The 20,023-nt window shown below is 48.3% G+C and overlaps 1 protein-coding gene across 2 annotated transcripts in view; it reads left to right on the forward strand.

The window, feature by feature from the left end:
- LOC142365705 (hsp90 co-chaperone Cdc37-like 1) overlaps positions 1–20,023 on the forward strand; it is a 63,550-nt gene that overhangs the window by 40,734 nt on the left and 2,793 nt on the right. Inside the window, exon 8 of one of the 2 annotated variants that reach the window (XM_075446770.1) lies at positions 2,535–3,154. The exons of the other annotated variant lie outside the window; for it this stretch is intronic. Within the exon in view, the coding sequence (XP_075302885.1) occupies positions 2,535–2,575 (41 nt within the window). The 3' untranslated portion in view covers positions 2,576–3,154. Of the gene's footprint in view, positions 1–2,534; positions 3,155–20,023 lie in introns of those variants that run through there. 2 annotated transcript variants of the gene reach the window in all.

The raw sequence follows: 20,023 nt of genomic DNA on the forward strand, positions 1-20,023 counted from the left end.
GGCGTGGGTTACGGATCCGTTGTAACGATGTGACCCCAATATGAGTATGATCGTTCAACCTTTATTAGTCAGCAAAACAAGGTTTATATAGCAAAACTATTACAGCATCTGAATGGTTAAAACCCCAACCCATATATAGGCAAAACTACTGCAACTCGTTGTGATTGGTGCAGAGCTGCATCTCGAAGTGAAAACAGTGCTGTGGCGGGAAACAACAGCGTGGCAGGAAGGAAGTGACAGTGTGGCAGGAAACAGTGATGTTCCCCCTGCTCCAGTGTCCCGAGCTCGTCGCTCTGCCTTCCCAGCAGGGTTCCGTGTCAGCCGCTCCCAAGGCTCACTTCCGGATTGGAACCTGGGTTGCTCAACGCACCAAACTATGTCCCCTCTCGTCCAGCCAGGACTCCACAGGATCCCATGGGTGGCAGCTCTGAAGGGCAAAGCACTTGAGAAAAGCTGTCAGGTCTTTAAGGACTAAAAGTACCTAACCAGGTATTTTTTCTGTACTAACCAGTTACTAACCTGCTTGATTAACCACAGTATTTGTGATGGAGCTTCACAGAATCATAGAATGGTTTGTGTTGTAAGGGACCTTCAAAGATCATCTAGTCCAACCCCCCTGCCATGGGCAGGGACATCTTTCACTAGATCAGGTTGCTCAAAGCCCCGTCCAACCTGACCTTGAACACTTCCAGCGAGGGGGAATCCACATCTTCTCTGGGCAACCTGTTCCAGTGTCTCACCACCCTCATTGTAAAGAATTTCTTCCTGATGTCCAATCTAAATCTACCCTATTTCAGTTTCTAATAACTGCCCCTTGTCCTGTCACTACAGGCCCTGGTAAAAAGTCTCTCTCCATCTTTCTTAGAAGCCCCCTTAAGTTTAAGTAGGAGAGGTGTTCCATCCCTCTGACCATTTTCGTGGCCCTCCTCTGGACCCGCTCCAACAGGTCCATGTCTTTCCTGTTCTGGGTACCCCAAAGCTGGATGCAGTGGGGTGGTGCCTCACGAGAGCAGAGTAGAGGGGCAGAATCACCTCCCTCGACCTGCTGGCCACGCTTCTCTTGATGCAGCCCAGGATGCGATTGGCTTTCTGGGCTGCAAGCGCACATTGCTGGCTCATGTCCAATTTTTAATCCACCAGAACCCCCAAGTCCTTCTCGGCATGGCTGCTCTCAATCCGTTCATCCCCCAGTCTGCACTGATATTGGGGATTGCCTCAACCCATGTGCAGGACCCTGCGCTTGGCCTTGTTGAACTTCATGAGGTTCACATAGGCCCACTCCTCAAGCCTGTCAAGGTCCCTCTGGATGGCACCCCTTCCCTCTAGCAAATCAACAGCATCACTCAACTTGGTGCCGTCGGCGAACTTGCTGTGGGTGTACTTAATCCCCCTATGTCGTTGATGAAGATATTAAATAGTATTCGTCCCAGTACAGACCCTTGAGGGACACCACTCGTTACTGGTTTCCACTTGGACATTGAGCCGTTGACTGTAACTCTTTGGATGTGGCCATCCAGCCAATTCCTTATCCATCTAACAGTCCATCCATCAAACCCCTATCTCTCCAGTTTAGAGGTAAGAATGTTGGGGGAGAACTGTGTCAAAGACACTACACAAGTCCAGGTAGATGACATCCATGGCTCTTCCCAAGTCCACCGATGCAGTCACTCCATCATAGAAGGCCACTAGATTCAGTGAGGCATGATTTGCCCTTGCTGAAGCCATGCTGGCTGTCTCGAATCACCTCCCTGTCCTCCGTGTGCCTTAGCATAGCTTCTAGGAGGATCTGTTCCATGATCTTACTGGGTATGGAGGTGAGGCTGACAGGTTGGCAGTTCCCAGGGTCCTCCTTCCTACCCTTTTTTAAAATGGGTATGATGTTAACCCTTTTCCAGTCACTGGGGACTTTGACTGACTGCCATGACTTTTCAAATATCATGGAGAGTGGCTTGGCAACGACATCAGCCAATTCTCTCAGGACTCTGGGAAGCTTCTGCTGGAAGCTTCCCCCATGTCCGATAGAGCCAATGCCAGCAGGAAAAAAAAAAACAAGTGATACAAAAGGAATCAGTCACCACCCAATTCCCATCCAGTGTCTGAGCAGCATCTACCTTGGAAAAAATCCCCCCCTGTGTTTTATTGCTGAGCGTAACATACCTCTTTGGTCTGTTCAGGTCAGCTGTCCCAGCTGTGTCCCCTCCCAACCTCTTGCCCACCTCTAGCCAACTCCCTGGGGTGGGCAGACTGAGAAACAGAGAAGTCCTTGATGCTATGCAAGCACTGCTCAGCAACAGCTAAAACATTAGTGTATTATATCAACACTGTTTTGGTCACCAGTGCAAAACACAGCACCATATGGGCTGCTATGAAGAAAATTAACTCCATCCCAACCAGACCCAGTGCACTGATACCCATAAATGTTAAATTTCCACTTACTAGGGTGATTGTAATTAAACTAAAGTAGATCCTTGCTGTTTTGATAAGACAGGAAAGCTCTAAGATAGAAAGGCTCCTAAATAATGTTATTTGGACAGCTCAGCCTTGGGAGGGCAGATGCACCAAGCTACAGAGATAAGGAGGCACAAAGAGGGCAACAAGACCAGAGCAAAACAACCTGGAAGGACACGGTATATGTGATCTTAGAACTGAGATTGCGCAGAAACAAAGGTCAACCAGCAGACACTGTGATGAGGAGTATAAGCCTTCATCTTCAAAACCCCAAAGACCACTCGAGGATGCTAACAGACGTGTGAAAGACATGAACATATGCTAATTAGTTCTTGGAAGAGTCATGAATATGCTAAGCATTTCTCGGAAATATAATGAATACGTATATTGTGATTGTATTTAACCTGAAATGACAGGGTGTTTGGTGCGCACATTTGGAGGGGAAATCCCCCGTGTGCCCAGCGTCATAATAAAGAATATCTGCTTAATAGTTTTCCGACTATTGAGTCTTCAATTCCGGCTTTTCATGGCATCAGTACCTACACTTGAGGTGAGCCCCTTTCTGCCCTGTTTTATTTTCTTGTACCCATCATGCTGCATCCTTTGCTTGCCAACCTGGTCCACTACTTCCTCACTTGGCAGTGGGTCATCACCCACTCGCCCCATCTGTGGAATTATTAGTAAAATTAAGGTTTTACATCTGAAAATTAAGGTTTATATGAAAAACGTAGCAGTGTTCACCCATTGAGGAAAAGCATGAAATCAAAAAGATCTCTGAGGATGGGACACAGCTGCAGCAGGCATGTGAGGGATCCACTAACACAGAAACTCCCTGCAACATACCATAGAGGATGGAGCGGAGTGAAGACTCCGTGGCCATGCTTCGTGCTGATAAAGTGGGAAGAAATGGTCCTCTAGAACTGATAAGCAGCTCATCTGTCCCCCTGAGCCAACAGGTTTTCGAAACCTTGCCAAAGTGCTATCCTCTCGTGAACTTTGCTTGTTTTAATATCATTTTAATATCAAGGCACACCTCCATCCCGAAGGCTACCCGCCTCCGAGGTGCGACCACCCCTCTTCAAGTCTGCGCTCTCGATTTTTTGTAAACTATACCTTTAAACGTGAAGCGAGAGAATTTTACACCAATCACGATAAAAGGTATGTATGACTACAGTCACACTCCACCTTAAAGACAGAAAGGATATAAAAATAGCCAGGGAAATAGGGGATTTTCGGAGAAGAAGATAACACCGTAGATTTTCGGAGGAAAAGAAGAGAACACCATGAGCAAGTCAAGGGAAACTCCACCTCAGACTGCCTCCGACAGCTGGGATTGGCCGACGGGCTGAGCCTTGCTTCTACCCCCCTTGGGACGCCTTGGGTGAGACTTAAACTAAGCGCTTTTCTTGGGAATAGTTACTCCCTAACGTTTATAGCCAGGCTGTATTATTTATAACCTTTTCATGCATTTTATATTTGCACGTGCTTTCTTGCAGACAGTCACTATCACCGGCAATTCAGAAAACCTATATACCTGTTGCACAAATAAAACTGCACTGTTTCAGTAGCCAGTTGTCACAGTTTCTCACTGAACGTGACCAAATGCGGCCGTGCTAGTTCATGAGCACGACTGGACTGAAGGTGCAGACTGCTATTAGTGTATCCAGAATCGTGGTAGTTTAATATACATATTAAACGCGACTGGACTGATAGTGGCAAATTGGATATCACTCAGAATTTAAACCTAGCCGCACCTAGCCTCTCACTCCGGTGAAGAGAGTTAGAACGCAAGGGGGTTTATTTTCTGCCAAATTAACGCGACACCATCATTCATAATTTAAAGTTCTTCTCACCAGGTTGTCCAGACTGTTGGCAAAGATGCTCTTGCCCCACTTTCTCAGGTGGATCCCATCTTTCCCCAGCAGTCCTTGATCCTCAAAGAAGCTCCCACAGTTGTAAAAGCCAAATCCCTGTTGACTATACCAGCTGCACAAACAGGTGTTAATCCACAGGATCCATCCACTCTTCAAGACCTTCTCCTTCACCGGCCCACCTGGGCCTCCATGCCCTTGACCCTGGCCCCCAGAGACATGTCATCACTCTTGCTGTGTTCCAGGTCTTCCCTGGAAGTATTATTGGTCTGTCACATTAAAAAAGGGTAAAGGAGTCTGATAAGTGGCAAAAGGAAAGCTCTCCCATTGAGTCATGAGGTTCAGAGCAGACCCCCCTGTGTTCTAGAACTCTCTCTCAGAGAGGACTCTAGGTGTGGCTGGATCTACTCCTAGTCCCAGACTTGTTCAATGGTTTATGTCTAAAGAGTTAAGTGTGTAGCCAATTATCAGATTCAACTTGCCTGTCAGAGCCCTTCCAAGGACTTTCACTGAAACAGTTTCACGAAGTTGAAACAATAGGTAATTTATTCAAGTGACAGGTATCACAGATTCGGGATTGCCATTGGTAAATGCACTGTCTACAAAAGTTGAGCTCAAAGGTAATGGATTAGCACTTTAGTTAACAACATGTTCCCGGGGATATGTCTGACAAAGTCAGAGGCCCGACTCTTACCAAAAAGGCGTCCCTTCTTGGGGGGGGAAGAGAGGTTCAGGCCCATCAACCCGTCCGTCAGGTAAGGTTCTTGCTTGGCTCCTCCTCCCAAAGAGAGTTTTCATGTGCCAGTTTTTATGTTTGGAAAATCTTTTGGTGAGGTGGCACTAAGTCAATTATTGCGTCGGTTTGTGGCATACGACAGCATGGACTCAGCTTGTGGTGCAAGTGAGACCAAGTTTATTTTGCAAGCAGTGCTTTATACATCTTTACCAGGACGTTAGTTCCCTGGCAACTTTCTATCCCGATAAGGCAGCTACTTGCACGAGGTTCTCTATTCTACTTCTGTCCAGTCCGTAGCCATACCACATGCCAGGTCGGTCAATAAGGTTGCTGATCACGCGCTGTCCATGCGCTGGCTGACAGTCCACAATCACTGTTTTTTAACTCCTTGTCATGTATTTGGTTCCTTCAGCACATCCACAAGTCCTGTTTACTTCAGCATTTTTCTCTTCTGTTTATTGCAGCAATCTGCTTTTGTCCCCTTCCTCTACATCGATTGGCTCTTGGCATGGCATATTGTGTCATCACAAGCGGGACTCAGCAGTTTGACATGCCTAGGAGCAGGCATCTTGGTATGTGCACAGGGGGGCCAAATGTTTAAGCAACCTCTGGCTGCGTGACCTCCATCATGTCAGGTCCCAGAGATTACTTGATTTACAATGGTGGGCTATCCCCCGTTTCTTCTGTCTGATAAGATAAGCATAAGTCAATTGCTCCCTTTGCTAACTCCTCGGATCTTGGCACCTGAGTCTGATCATGTCATTAACAAGTCCAGCAAGGCCATGACCACACATCCCACGAGTTTTTGACTTTTTCTTTCCATTCTCCTCCCCACCCCAGTAGGGGGAGGGGCTATAGAGCGACCTCATGGCCCTTTGTTGCCAGCCAAAGGCCAAAACTATAACAATTAATTGTCACCCAATGTAGGGCGGGGATAATGGCAGGGCTGAACAGTGTGTGCTAAAACAACTTTCTTAGAATTTGTTATAATTTGTTATACGCATTTATTGTATTAGTTAAACAGTCGTCGGTCAAAATATTGCTGTCTTTGGTCACATGGCTGTGGTGTGTAAACCCTTACCTGCTGTACGTGTTCATTGCGGTGCTGTTCATTACCTCTGGGAAAAGGGTCAGGATTATGATTTTGCTGTACTGTATAGTATTGACTTATGATATGATAACATCACTGGGCATGAAATTAGGCTTGTATTTGCATGCGGCACTGCAGTCATTTCCATACCTCAGGTGCTATCTCTCGGAATTTATTAATGATTCAACCCACTCTGTGGGGAAAACCGGAGGGGATGCTTTCCTCCCCTCTTTTACCCCTCCTTTCTCCTTCAGGTTGGTCGTAACAGCTTTTGACAGTTTCAAGTATCCATGTGTTGCAGTTTGGCTGTGGCCGGAGACAAAGGGCCCCGCAGTCGCTCTATCGCCCCTCTGCCCACAAGGGTGGGGAGGAGAATGAAAAGAAAAAAGCAAAAAACTCATGGGTCGAGATAAGGGCAGTTTAACAGAACAGCAATCAAACCGAACAGTAACAACAACAATACAGATAAGGAGAATACACAAAACAAACAGCAAAACGCACAGAGCAACGCTCACCGCCCAGTGCCCCGCACCCTCCCGAGCTGCGACTGCCTTCCCCATGGCCAGCTACCCCCACCAGAACCCAGCATGACGACACATGGTATCGAATACCCTGTTCCGTTTGGCCAGGTGGGGTCAGCCCACCTGGCTGGGTCCCCTCCTGGCTTCTGGTGAAAATGAACCCTGTCCTAGTTGAACCCAGGACATTATCCACCTCTTATTCTATACCATCTATGCCATGCCCAGGTCCCCTATTTTCCAGTTGATCACCACCACTTCTCCTGTCTTTAATACACACAAACAGATATCATTCCCTTAGTTTATGGATCATCATTCTAAAGTGTCCGTTGAGTTCATTTAATCCATGACTATGGGCTCCATCTCTTGTAACCACCTTTCAGGGCAGGAGAGGTGATGTGTGGTTGAGTGGGAGATGCATGCTGCATCCGGAGCTCACGGCTGATGTATCTGGTGCGACCCGTGCCCACAGTCTGCAGGTTGAAGATGTTGATCTTGCTGAAGTTGCTGGGTGCTGGTTGTTGAAAACCAGGTCCAGTCCCATCATCGCTGTGCTCTGCTAGGTTTCATCAAAGTCCATCCTCCATTAGTCTGAGTGATTCTGACTGTAATACTACTGATATCACATATAACAACTAGAGTACTGATGACACACAGTGACAGGGTTATTTAACAATTAACTTTATACAAGTTATTTATTGACTATTCTCACCCAAAATCAAATCCCCGTGAGGCACACATCGGACTTCCCCATCCTTCCGCATTACCCACCAGGTACACCCAGGTCCTTGAGCAAAAGCAATCCCGTGGACGGGCTTGCCTTTGCCCAAGGCAGGACTAACCCAAACTGTCTTCCCTAAGATGTTCTGCATGTGCACTACAGGGACTTTATCCCCTTCTACAGGATGTGGAATTTTTTAATTGGGCAGGACCAGCCCGGTTGGTGGACCCTCTGGTGTTAACCAAATAGGTGGCCTTTGCTAAATGAGTATCCCAATTTTTGAAAGTGTCCCCCCCCCATTGCTCTCAAAGTGGTTTTTAGCAGCCCATTGTACTGTTCGATCTTTCCAGAGGCTGGTGCATGGTAGGGGATGTGATACACCCACTCGATACCATGTTCTTTGGCCCAGGTGTCTATGAGGCTGTTATGAAAATGAGTCCCGTTGTCCAACTCTCAATTCTTTCAGGAGTGCCATGTCACCACAGGACTTGTTTTTCAAGGCCCAGGATGGTATTCCGGGCGGTGGCATGGGGCACAGGGTAGGTTTCCAGCCATCCAGTGGTGGCCTCCACCATTGTGAGCACATAGCGCTTGCCTTGGCGGGTTTGTGGCAGTGTGATGTAGTCAATCTGCCAAGCCTCCCCGTATTTATATTTTAGCCATCGTCCTCCATACCACTGAGGCTTTACCCGCTTGGCTTGCTTGATTGCAGCGCATGTTTCACATTCATGGATAACCTGTGCGATGGTGTCCATGGTCAAGTCCACCCCTCGGTCACGAGCCCATCTGTATGTCGCATCTGTTCCTTGATGGCCTGAGGTGTCAATTGAATCTTGGGCTGCATCAAAAGAAGCACGGCCAGGAGGTCGGGGGAGGTGATTCTGCCCCTCTGCTCTAGTGAGACCCCACCTGGAGTACTGTGTCCAGCTCTGGAGCCTTCACCACAGGAAAGACATGGACCTGTTGGAGCGGGTCCAGAGGAGGGCCAAAAAAATGGTCTGAGGGCTGAAACACCTCTCCTGTGAGGAAAGGCTGAGAGAGTTGGGGCTGTTCAGCCTGGGGAAGAGAAGGCTCCAGGGAGTCCTTATTGCAGCCTTTCAGTACTTAAAAGGGGATTATAAGAAAGATGGGGTAAACTTTTTAGCAGGGCCTGTTGCAATAGGACAAGGGGTAATGGTTTTAAACTAAAAGATGTTAAATTTAGACTAGATATAAGGAAGCAATTTTTTACGTTGAGGTTGGTGAACAACTGGAACAGGTTTCCCAGAGAAGTTGTGGATGCTCCCTCACTGGAAGTGTTCAAGGTGAAGTCGAACAGGGCTTTGAGCAACCTGGTCTAGTGATAGATGTCCCCGCCCGTGACAAGGGGGTTGGAACTAGATGATCTTTAAAGGTCCCTTCTAATACAAACCATTCTATGATTCTATAATACTGACTATTACAGATTGCTCAGTGCTGCCAAACAAGTTCAGCAACCGTAACTTTGAGTAATAATCCAAAGCAAAAAAGCCTTGACAGAGAAGCAATTCATTATGTTTTAAAACTAGATATCTAGTTAGTATTTATTTGTGTCTTGGTTTAACCCCAGCTGGCAACTAAGCACTACATAGCTGCTCACTCACTCCCCTCCCACTGTGATGGGGGAGTGAATCTGAAGGATATTTTTATTTCTGAGCATGTTGTCATATGGTATGGAATATGACTTTGGTCAGTTTGTGTCAGCTGTCTTGACTGTGTCCCCTCCCAACTTCTTGTGCACCCCCAGCCTACTTGCTGGTGGGGCAGTGTGAGAAGCAGAAAAGGCCTTGATGCTGTCTGAGCACTGTCAGCAATAACTAAAACATCCCTGGATTCTTAACACTGTTTTCAGCACAAATCCAAAACATGGCCCCACACCAGCTGCTATGAAGAAAATTAACTCAATCCCAGTCAAAGGCAGCACAATTTAAGTTTTAGAAACTTTAACTTAAAAGGTTTCTTGATGTGGGCATCCATTTAGACCTCTGCTTAGATGTCTTGAAACAGAAGAGAAAATACCAATATATGTATGTGTGTGAAAATATCTATATTTCAAATAGTGATCTTATTTCCCACAACCTGATCCCAGTCTCACTGAAGTCAGTAGTGTGCATGATAAAGTCCTGGAGGAGGTATTTACATGAACCTGAGTTGGAAACTTTTAGTTTTGTCTATGTTAGAGCACTTCTGGTCAATTTCTGAATTACTCTAAATGTTGGGAAAATCCAATACTGAATGCAAAACTCTTAATTTGCACATATGAGGGAGTTGGGTTGCTTTCGATATTTGACTAATGTATGAACAGCTGAGGTGATTTTGCTCAGACTTTGAGAAAACAAGCCAACAAAATATGTATGACATCAAATCTGAGGATTTTCCAGTTAGTAGACTTCCCTATTTCTGACATATTTTGAAATAAGATTATTTAATGGAAATTGTAATTAATTTTCTTGGTGATAGGTAGGACCACCATGGCACAACTTTGATCTTTCCTAGTCAGGATTTTTCTTTCCTTTTAAGTATAAATACAACTTATTTGCGTAACAGTATGCCCAAAGGCACCAGTCAAATCAGAATCCCATTGTGCTGGGCACCAGTTAAACACAGAAGAGTGTATGGTCACGTGACAAAAATATTTCTCATTATCATCCTCTGTTTTTGACTGGCAATAAATTAAATTAATTTCCCCAAGCCGAGTCTGTTTTGCCCATGACGGTAATAGGATGGGGCTTTGAGCAACCTGGTCTAGTGGAAGGTGTCCCCATGACAGGGGGGTTGGAACTAGATGATCTATGAGGTCCCTTCCAACCCAAACCATTCTATGATTCTATGATTCTGTGAATTGCTGAGTGATCTCCCTGTCCTTATCTCTACCCATGAGTCTTTCATCATAATTTCTCCCCCCTTTCCCAGTTGTCCTGATTTCAACTGGGACAGAGTTAATTTTCCTCCCAGTAGCTGCTGTGTTTTGGATTTAGTAGTGACAAGAATGTTGATAGTACGCTGATGGTTTTAGTTGTTGCTAAGAAATCAAGGACTTTTTTCAGTTTCCTGTGTCTGGCTAATGAGCAGGTGTGCAGGAGCTGGGAGTGAGCACAACCAAGCACCTAGCCCAAGCTGGCCAATGGAAATATTCTATACCATGGATGTCATGCTCAATTTATAAATGGAGGTTGGCCGTGGGGCAGGAATACTTTTTTCCAGGAGTTGGATCCTTTCCCAGGAGTTCAATCTTTTCTGTGACTTCGACCTTTTTCATGAGTTCAAACTTTTTTTGTGAGTTTGGTGAGTTCGGTGAAAGCCGCGAGCTCCGCGAAATCTGCGAGTTCCACGAAAACTGCAATTGCTGCTAGGGCACTGACTGCACAATTGGTCATCAGGCGGCCAGTAAAAATTATATGGTGTATTGCTTGCTTTTCATATTCATTATTATACTTACTGAATGCTGTTAGTGTAATAGAACAAGTTCTTCCCTTGGAAAGTAGGGGTATTGTTTGTGTTTAAGTAGCGTTCCTTTGATCAAGTAGTGCATGACCAGAATTATGTTAGCGCTTAACCTAAGCTTAGAGACAGAATATCTTGGCCATCTATGCTATCCTTTTAATCAAAGACAAATTCTCCTTCTGCAAGGAACAAAAGAAAGTTGGCAGAAGAAAGTAGCCTTAAGTTGTCCTTAGGTGACATGTGACCATATATGGATAAAAGGAGTTAGGGTACTTCATCCGGGAAGACCACCGAGGACCACCAGAAACCCCCAAAAGGAGGAAGACATGCACAGAAGGGTCTGAAAAGGAGCCAAGAAGAATGACAGCCCATCGTTACACAACTCATGTAGATCAGAATGAATATGTATTAGATAGATAGAATATGCATGAATCCAATGAATAAATGGAATGAAGAAGCCGGCATTCAGTGTGCCTGATTTGTGAAAAATCCACCGAGTACCCAGGCCCGAATAAAACAATATCTCTCCTGAGTGTGTGAGGATTGGCCTATTGCACACCATGTAAAGAATCCGCTTTTCGGACAACATTAGTATTATGTAGCAATTAACAACATACTGTTCTAAACTGAATATTCTCACCAAGAATTAGATCTCCTTGAGGTACACATCGAACTTCATCATCCTGTAGCATCACCCACCAAGTACATCCAGGCCCTTGAGCAAAAACAGTCCCACAAATGGGTTTGTCTTTGCCCAAAGCAGGAATAACCCAGACAGTTTCCCCCAACGTGTTCCTTTCATGCACCACAGGGACTTCATCCCTTTGTACTGTATGTAAAAGGTCTGACTGAGCAGGGCCAGCTCGATTGATTGATCCCCTGGTGTTAACTAGCCAGGTGGCTTGTGCCAAATGTTTATCCCAGTTTTCAAATGTTCCACCTCCCATTCCTTTAGGGGTAGTTTTTAACAATCCATTGTATTGTTCAAACTTCCCAGAGGCTGGTGCGTGATAGGGAAAGTGATAAACCCCCTCAATGCTCTTTGGCCCAGATGTTCCAGCCATCCGGTGGTTGCATCTACCATTGTAAGCATGTAGCATTTGCCCTGGCGGGTTTGAGGGAGTGTGAAATAGTCAATCTGCCAGGCCTCCCCATATTTATATTTCAGCTTCCGCCCCCCATACCTCAAAGGCTTTAACCATCTGGCTTGCTTGTTTGCAATGCATATTTCACAATTGTGGATAACCTGTGCAATAATGTCCATGGATAAATCCACCCCTCGGTTGCGAGCCCATCTGTATGATGCAGCTCTTCCTTGATGACCTGAAGCATCATGGGCCCACCAAGCTAGAAACAGTTCACCTTTGTGTTGCCAGTCCAAATCCACCTCAGCCACTTTAATCTTAGCAGCCCGATCCACCTGCTGATTCTTTTGGTGTTCTTCAGTGGCCCGACTCTTAGGGACATGGGCATCCACATGACACACTTTCACAGGCAAGTTCTCTAGCCAGGCAGCAATATCTTGCCACAATGAGGCAGCCCAAATGGGCTTTCCCTCTGTGCTGCCAGTTACTCCGCTTCCAGTGTTTTAACCACCCCTACAGGGCGTTTGCCACCATCCATGAGTCAGTATAAAGTACTGGCCACTTTTCCCGTTCAGCGACGTTTAATGCCAGCTGTATGGCTCTGCAAACTGACTTGATTCACCTTGTTCCTCATCTGCCTCTGATTTATTGTGTAGGACTCCATACATCATCTTTACAATTTTGATGTTTCCCTACAAGACGGCAGAATCCGTCAGTGAACAGGGCATACTGCTTTTCATTCTCCACTAGTTCATTATATGGTGGGGCTTCTTCAGCATGCATCACCTCCTCTTCTTCTGGTGACGCTGTAAAATCTTTACCTTCTGGCCACTCCATGATTGCTTCTAAGATTCCTGGGCGATTGGAGTTACCTGTTGGAGCCCACTGTGTGATTAATGCAATCCACTTACTCCAGGTAGCATCGATTGCATCGTGAATAGCAGAAACATTTCCCTTGAACATCCAGCTAAATACTGGCAGTCAGGGTGCTAGGAGAAGCTGTGCTTCAGTACCAATTACCTCTGAAGCAGCTCAAACTCCTTCTTATGCGGCTAATATTTCTTTTTCAGTTGGAGTATAGTTGGCCTCAGAGCCTTTATATTCTTGTCTCCAAAACCCTAAGGGTCGACCCTGAGTCTCACCTGGTGCTTACTGCCAGAGTCTCCAGGTAGGACCATTGTCTCCGGCTGCAGTGTAGAGAACATTTTTAAAATATTTTTTTGAGAGGTCAGCGAAATCCATGAACTCGGCGAAATCTGACATCATTGCTCAGGGACTGGCTGCGCAATTGGCCGTACGGTGGTGAGAAAAAAATAACTGTGTTGTCCTGGGTTCAGCCAGGACAGGGTTAATTTTCACTGGACTCCAGGAAGGGACACAGCCGGGCAGGCTGACCCCACCTGACCAAACAGAGCAGGGTATTCCATACCATGTGCCGTCATGCTGGGTTCCGGTGGGGGGGAGCTGGGCGGCGGGAACTCACTCGCGGCTCGGGAGCGCGCAGCGGCGGCGGTTCGGGAGAGCGGCTCTGTGGGTTGTGCGGTTTGTGTTGTGTTTTCTCCTTATCTGTATAGTTGTTGTTCCTGTTCCCTTTGTTTGTTGTTCTGTTACACTGCCCTTATCCCGACCCACCAGTTTTCTGCCTGTTTTCTTTCCATTCTCCTCCGCACCCCGGCGGAAGGAGGGGCGGCTGCGTGGCGCTTTTGTTGCCGGCTGAAGCCAAACCATAACATTAAATTTGGCGCCCAAGCGTAAGGCGGGGATAACGGCAGGGCTGAGCAGCGGGTATTAAAAAAGTTTTCTTAGATTTTGTTAAATTCTGTTATACGCATTTATTGTGTTAGTCAAATAGTCGCCAGTAAAAAATGTTGCTGACTTTGATCAGGCAGCTGTGGTATTTGAATCCTTATCTGCAGTATGTATTCACTGCCGTGCTGTTCATCATCGCGGGGAAAAAGATCAGGATGATGATTCTGCTGTACGGTACGATATCAACCTATGACATGGTAACATCACTGTGCATGTAGTTAGGCTTGTATTTGCTTGCGGCACTACGGTCATTTCCGTACCTTGGATCCTATGTCTTAGAATTTGTTAATAATAAAACCCAATCTGTGGGGAAAACCGAAGGGGATACCTTCCCCCAATCTTTCAACCCCCTCTCTCCTTCAGGCTGGTCCTAACAACTTCTAAGAATTTCGAGTACCTGTGGGATGCTCAGGGCAGCTCGCTCCTATTGTTATGCCTCCTGAAGGGGTTTTGGGTCTTGTTTAGGGTTAAACAAGTAGTTAAGAACATCCTGCAGAGACCTGCCCCGGGGCTGGCCCATGCCTACCAAGCCATGTTCAACACTGTTCAGTGCCTTAAACGGGAAAAGGGGGGAAACCAAGCGGCAGGCACTGCGACTGGCGCTGCCCCCCCAGCCGGCCCTGCAGCCCCTCCAGCCCAGCAGGCAGTCACAGCCCCCCCGACCAGCACCACCGCTGCCGCTGCCACAGCTGCAGGGTCTGCCTCGATTTCCCCAGCGGGCACGGCAGCTGCTCCAGCCCCAGCTCCAGCTGCAGGCATCGTGACTGAGCCCAATGACCAGCCTGTGCAGGTAGCAGTCGCCCCTGTAAAACTAAAGAAAGATGCAAAGAAAGCAGATCGCTCCGGGAGGGATGACAACGAGCCAGGGTCATCGCGGGAGATAGAGACAGAGATCATCACCCGGTCCCTGTCCCTGAGCCAGCTGCAAGACATGCAGAAAGATTTCAGCCACCAACCAGGCGAGCACATTGTCACCTGGCTGCTGCGGTGTGGGGATAACGGGGCCAGCAGCTGGGAATTAGAGGGCAAGGAAGCCAAGCAGCTGGGATACCTGGCCAGGGATGGGGGCATTGACAAGGCCATTGGGAAGAAGGAACAAGTCCTCAGCCTCTGGAGGAGACTTCTGTCAGGCGTGAGGGAGAGGTACCCCTTCAGTGACGATTCTGTATGCTATCCTGGCAAGTGGACCAATATGGAAAGGGGTATTCAGTACTTGAGGGAATTAGCTATGCGGGAGCTGGTTTACTATGACACAGACGATGAGCAAGTACCCACAGACCCAGATGAAGTCCAGTGCACAGCATCTATGTGGAGGAAGTTTGTGCGGAGCGCACCATCCTCATATGCCAACTCACTGGCAGTAGTAGACTGGAAAGGCAAGGAGGCACCAACAGTGGATGAGGTGGCTGTCCGACTGCGGCAATATGAGGAAAGTCTCTCTTCCTCCCTTGTCTCAGCTGTGGAGAAACTGCCCCGGGAGGTGCGGCAAATAAAAGAGAATAGGTCCTACTCCCCACCTGTACGGGCCAATGTCTCAGCTATTAGGGGCAAGCGTTGCTCTGCTCAGGAGAGAGGATACAGAGGCTACACACCACAGGGCACCCTGTGGTTTTACCTGCATGACCACGGAGAGGACATGAGGAAGTGGGATGGAAAACCTACCTCAAGTCTAGAGGCACGAGTGCATGAGCTGCGAGGTAAAACAATGACCAAAGGGGATTCTGTTAGGAAAAATGCCACTCCAGTTTCCAGCAGCCAGCTCTCCAGACCAGGTAGACAGTGTGATCTTGATTCCGATCCTCTGGAAGGGACCTCCAAGTCATTCTTACAGCAAGTGAGCAGCAACTTCTCTGACCAGGATTAGAGGGGCCCTGCCTCCAGCCAGGTGGAGGAAAGGGACAGTCGGGTTTATTGGACGGTGTGGATTCGGTGGCCTGGCACGTCAGATCCACAAGAGTATAAAGCTCTAGTGGACGCTGGTGCACAGTGTACTTTAATGCCATCAGATTTCCAAGGGTCAGAGTCCATTTGCATTTCGGGAGTGACAGGGGGGTCCCAAGAGCTGAGTGTATTGGAGGCTGAAGTGAGCCTCACTGGGCAGGAGTGGCAGAAGCACCCCATTGTAACTGGCCCCGAGGCTCCCTGCATCCTTGGTATAGACTCCTATCTTAGGAGAGGGTATTTCAAGGACCCAAAGGGGTATTGGTGGGCTTTTGGCATAGCTGCCTTGGAGACGGAAGAAATTAAACAGCTGTCCATTTTGCCTGGTGTCTCGGATAATCCTTCCGTTGTGGGGTTGCTGAGGGTTGAAGAACAACAGGTGCCAATCGCAACAACAGTGGTGCACCGGCGACAATATCGCACTAACCAAGACTCCCTTCTCCCCATTCATCAGCTGATCCGCCAGCTGGAGAGTCAAGGAGTGATCACCAAAACTCGCTCACCCTTTAATAGTCCCATATGGTCAGTGAGAAAGTCTACTGGAGGGTGGAGACTGACAATAGACTAACGTGGCCTGAATGAAGTCACACCACCGCTGAGTGCTGCCATGCCTAACATGCTAGAACTTCAGTATCAGCTGGAGTCAAAGGCAGCCAAGTGGTATGCTACAATTGACATCTCTAATGCATTCTTCTCCATCCCTTTGGCAGCAGAGTGCAGGCCACAGTTTGCTTTCACCTGGAGGGGCGTCCAGTACACCTGGAATCGACTGCCCCAGGGGTGGAAACACAGTCCCGCCCTTTGCCATGGACTAATCCAGACTGCACTGGAAAAGGGTGAAGCTCCAGAACATCTGCAGTACATCGATGACATCATTGTATGGGGTGACACAGCGGAGGAAGTTTTTGAGAAAGGGGAGAAAATAGTTCAGATCCTTCTGAAAGCCGGTTTCGCCATTAAGCGAAGTAAAGTCAAGGGACCTGTGCAAGAGATCCAGTTTTTGGGGATAAAATGGCAGGATGGGCGCCGTCAAATCCCAATGGATGTCATCAACAAAATAGCAGCTATGTCTCCACCAACCAGCAAAAAGGAAGCACAGGCCTTCTTAGGTGTTGTGGGTTTTTGGAGGATGCACATCCCAAATTACAGCCAGATTGTAAGCCCTTTGTATCAAGTGACCCGGAAGAAGTATGATTTTGAATGGGGCCCTGAGCAACGACAGGCATTTGAACAGATTAAACGGGAGATAGTTCCTGCCGCAGCCCTTGGTCCAGTCCGGTCAGGGCAAGATGTTAAAAACGTGCTCTACACCGCAGCCGGGGAGAATGGCCCAACCTGGAGTCTCTGGCAGAAAGCACCAGGGGAGACTCGAGGTCGACCCCTGGGGTTTTGGAGCCGGGGATACAAAGGATGGGAGGCCCGCTATACTCCACTGAAAAGGAGATTCTGGCAGCATATGAAGGCGTTCGAGCTGCTTCAGAAGTGGTGGGCACTGAAGCACAGCTCCTCTTAGCACCCTGACTGCCGGTGCTGGGCTGGATATTCAAAGAAAGGGTCCCCTCCACTCATCATGCCACCGATGCTACGTGGAGTAAGTGGGTCATGCTGATCACACAGTGGGACCGAATGGGACACCCCAGTCGCCCAGGAATTCTGGAGGTAATCATGGACTGGCCAGAAGGCAAAGACTTCGGAGTATCGCCAGAGGAGGAGGCTTCAGCATGCTGAAGAAGCCCCACTGTATAATAAGCTGCCAGAAAATGAGAAGCAGTATGCCCTGTTCACAGATGGGTCCTGTTGCATTGTAGGAAAGCAGCGGAGGTGGAAGGCTGCTGTATGGAGCCCTACACGACAAGTTGCAGAAACTGCGGAAGGAGAAGTTGAGTCGAGCCAGTTTGCAGAGGTGAAAGCCATCCAGCTGGCTTTAGACATTGCCAGTCGAGAGAAGTGGCCAGTGCTCTATCTTGACACCGACTCCTAGATGGTGGCCAATGCCTTGTGGGGGTGGCTGCAGCAATGGAAGAAGAACAACTGGCAGCACAGAGGCAAACCCATCTGGGCTGCCCCATTGTGGCAAGATATTGCTGCCCGGCTAGAACAGTTGGTTGTGAAAGTGCGTCACGTGGACGCCCATGTCCCTAAGAGTCGGGCCACTGAAGAACATCAAAACAACCACCAGGTGGATCAGGCTGCCAAGATTGAAGTGGCTCAGGTGGATCTGGACTGGCAACATAAGGGTAAAGTATTCATAGCTCGGTGGGTCCATGACACCTCGGGCCACCAAGGAAGAGAAGCGACATACAGATAGGCTCGTGACCGAGGGGTGGACTTGACCATGGACACCATCGCACAGGTTATCCATGAATGTGAAACATGCGCTGCAATGAAGCAAGCCAAGTGGGTAAAGCCTCAGTGGTCTGGAGGACGATGGCTAAAATATGAATACGGGGAGGCTTGGCAGATTGAGTACATCACACTGCCACAAACCCGCCAAGGCAAGCGCTATGTGCTCACAATGGTGGAGGCCACCACCGGATGGCTGGAAACCTACCCTGTGCCCCATGCCACCGCCCGGAATACCATCCTGGGCCTTGAAAAACAAGTCCTGTGGCGACATGGCACTCCCGAAAGAATTGAGTCGGACAACGGGACTCTCTTTCTTAACAGCCTCATAGACACCTGGGCCAAAGAACATGGTATCGAGTGGGTGTATCACATCCCTTACCATGCACCAGCCTCTGGAAAGATCGAACGATACAATGGGCTGCTAAAAACCACTTTGAGAGCAGTAGTGGGTGGGAATTTCAAAAATTGGGATACTCATTAGGCAAAGGCCACCTGGTTGGTTAACACCAGAGGGTCCACCAACCGGGCTGGTCCTGCCCAGTCAAAACCTCAGCGCCCCGTAGAAGGGGATAAAGTCCCTGTAGTGCACTTGCGGAACATGTTAGGGAAGACGGTTTGGGTTAGTCCTGCCTCGGGCAAAGGCAAGCCCGTCCGCGGGATCGCTTTTGCTCAAGGACCTGGGTGTACCTGGTGGGTAATGCGGAAGGATGGGAAGTCCGATATGTACCTCATGGGGATTTGATTTTGGGGGAGAATAGTCCTTAAACAATAAATTGTATAAAGTTAATTGTTAAATAACCCTGTCACTGTCTGTTATCACTGTTATAATTGTTATGTGTTATACTAGTAGTATCGTAGTAAGAATCGTCCGGATTAAAGAAGGATGGACTTTTTGATGAAACCTAGCAGAGCACAGCGATGATGGGACTGGACCTGGTTTTCAACAACTGGAACCCAGCAACTTCATCGAGATCAACATCTCCTGCAGACTGTGGGCACGGGCCGCACCAGATACATCAGCCGTGAGCTCCGGATGCAGCAAGTGACCGCCCGTCACCACACATCACCTCTCCTGCCACGGGAGATCATTACGACAGATGGTGCCCCAAGTCATGGATTAAATGAACTCAACGGACACTTTAGAGTGATGATCCATAGACTAAGGGAATGATATCTGGAGACAGGAGAAGTGGTGGTGATCACCTGGACAATGGGGCACCTGGGCATGACGTAGATGGTATGGAATAAGGGGTGGATAATGTCCTGGGTTCTAGCCAGGGGGAGGGGGGGGGCCAAACAGAGCCGGGTATTCCATATCATGTGCCATCATGCGGGGTTCCGGTGGGGGAGAGCTCGGGGGCGGGAACTCTCTCGCGGCTCGGGAGGGCACAGCGGCAGTGCGGTCCGAGAGAGAGCTGTTCTGTTCTGCGGGCTCTGTTCTGCGGGTTTGTTCTGTGTAACCCCTTTTTTCTATATCATTGTTGTTCCTGTTCCCTCTGTTTGCTGTTCTGTTAAACTGCCCTTATCCCGACCCACCAGTTTCTGCCTGTTTCTTTTTCATTCTCCTCCACTCCCCGGCGGGGGGAGGGGCGGCCGCGTGGCGCTTTTGTTGCCGGCTGCAGCCGAAACCAGAACAGGCCGTCTCGTCACAGTAAGGTATGGAGCTAGAAGGAACTGTCTGCGGTGGAAAAAAGACAAGCAAACCCCCAACCCCTCTGATGGAGTGGGAGGAAAAGGAAGGAAAGCAGCACTTACAGCCATTAACTCCGCGTGGGCTGAAGTAATTGCCAGCCTCTGCATGATGATGTCACTGCAGTTCGTAGGAGATCGACATGAAGGCCTCAAGGCATAGGTCTATTGAGTCATGTGCTTTGTCCTGGCTCTGAGCTGGCATGGGAGGTTCCCCCTCCCCGCAGTCCAGGGTAGGTGGGGCTAGGACTAAGTTGTTGGGTGGAGTGGATCTCTGACAGTTCGTCATATTGTCCTTCAGTCCTGT

Source organism: Opisthocomus hoazin, chromosome W (assembly GCF_030867145.1).
Source record: "Opisthocomus hoazin isolate bOpiHoa1 chromosome W, bOpiHoa1.hap1, whole genome shotgun sequence".
Classification (NCBI taxonomy): domain Eukaryota; kingdom Metazoa; phylum Chordata; class Aves; order Opisthocomiformes; family Opisthocomidae; genus Opisthocomus; species Opisthocomus hoazin.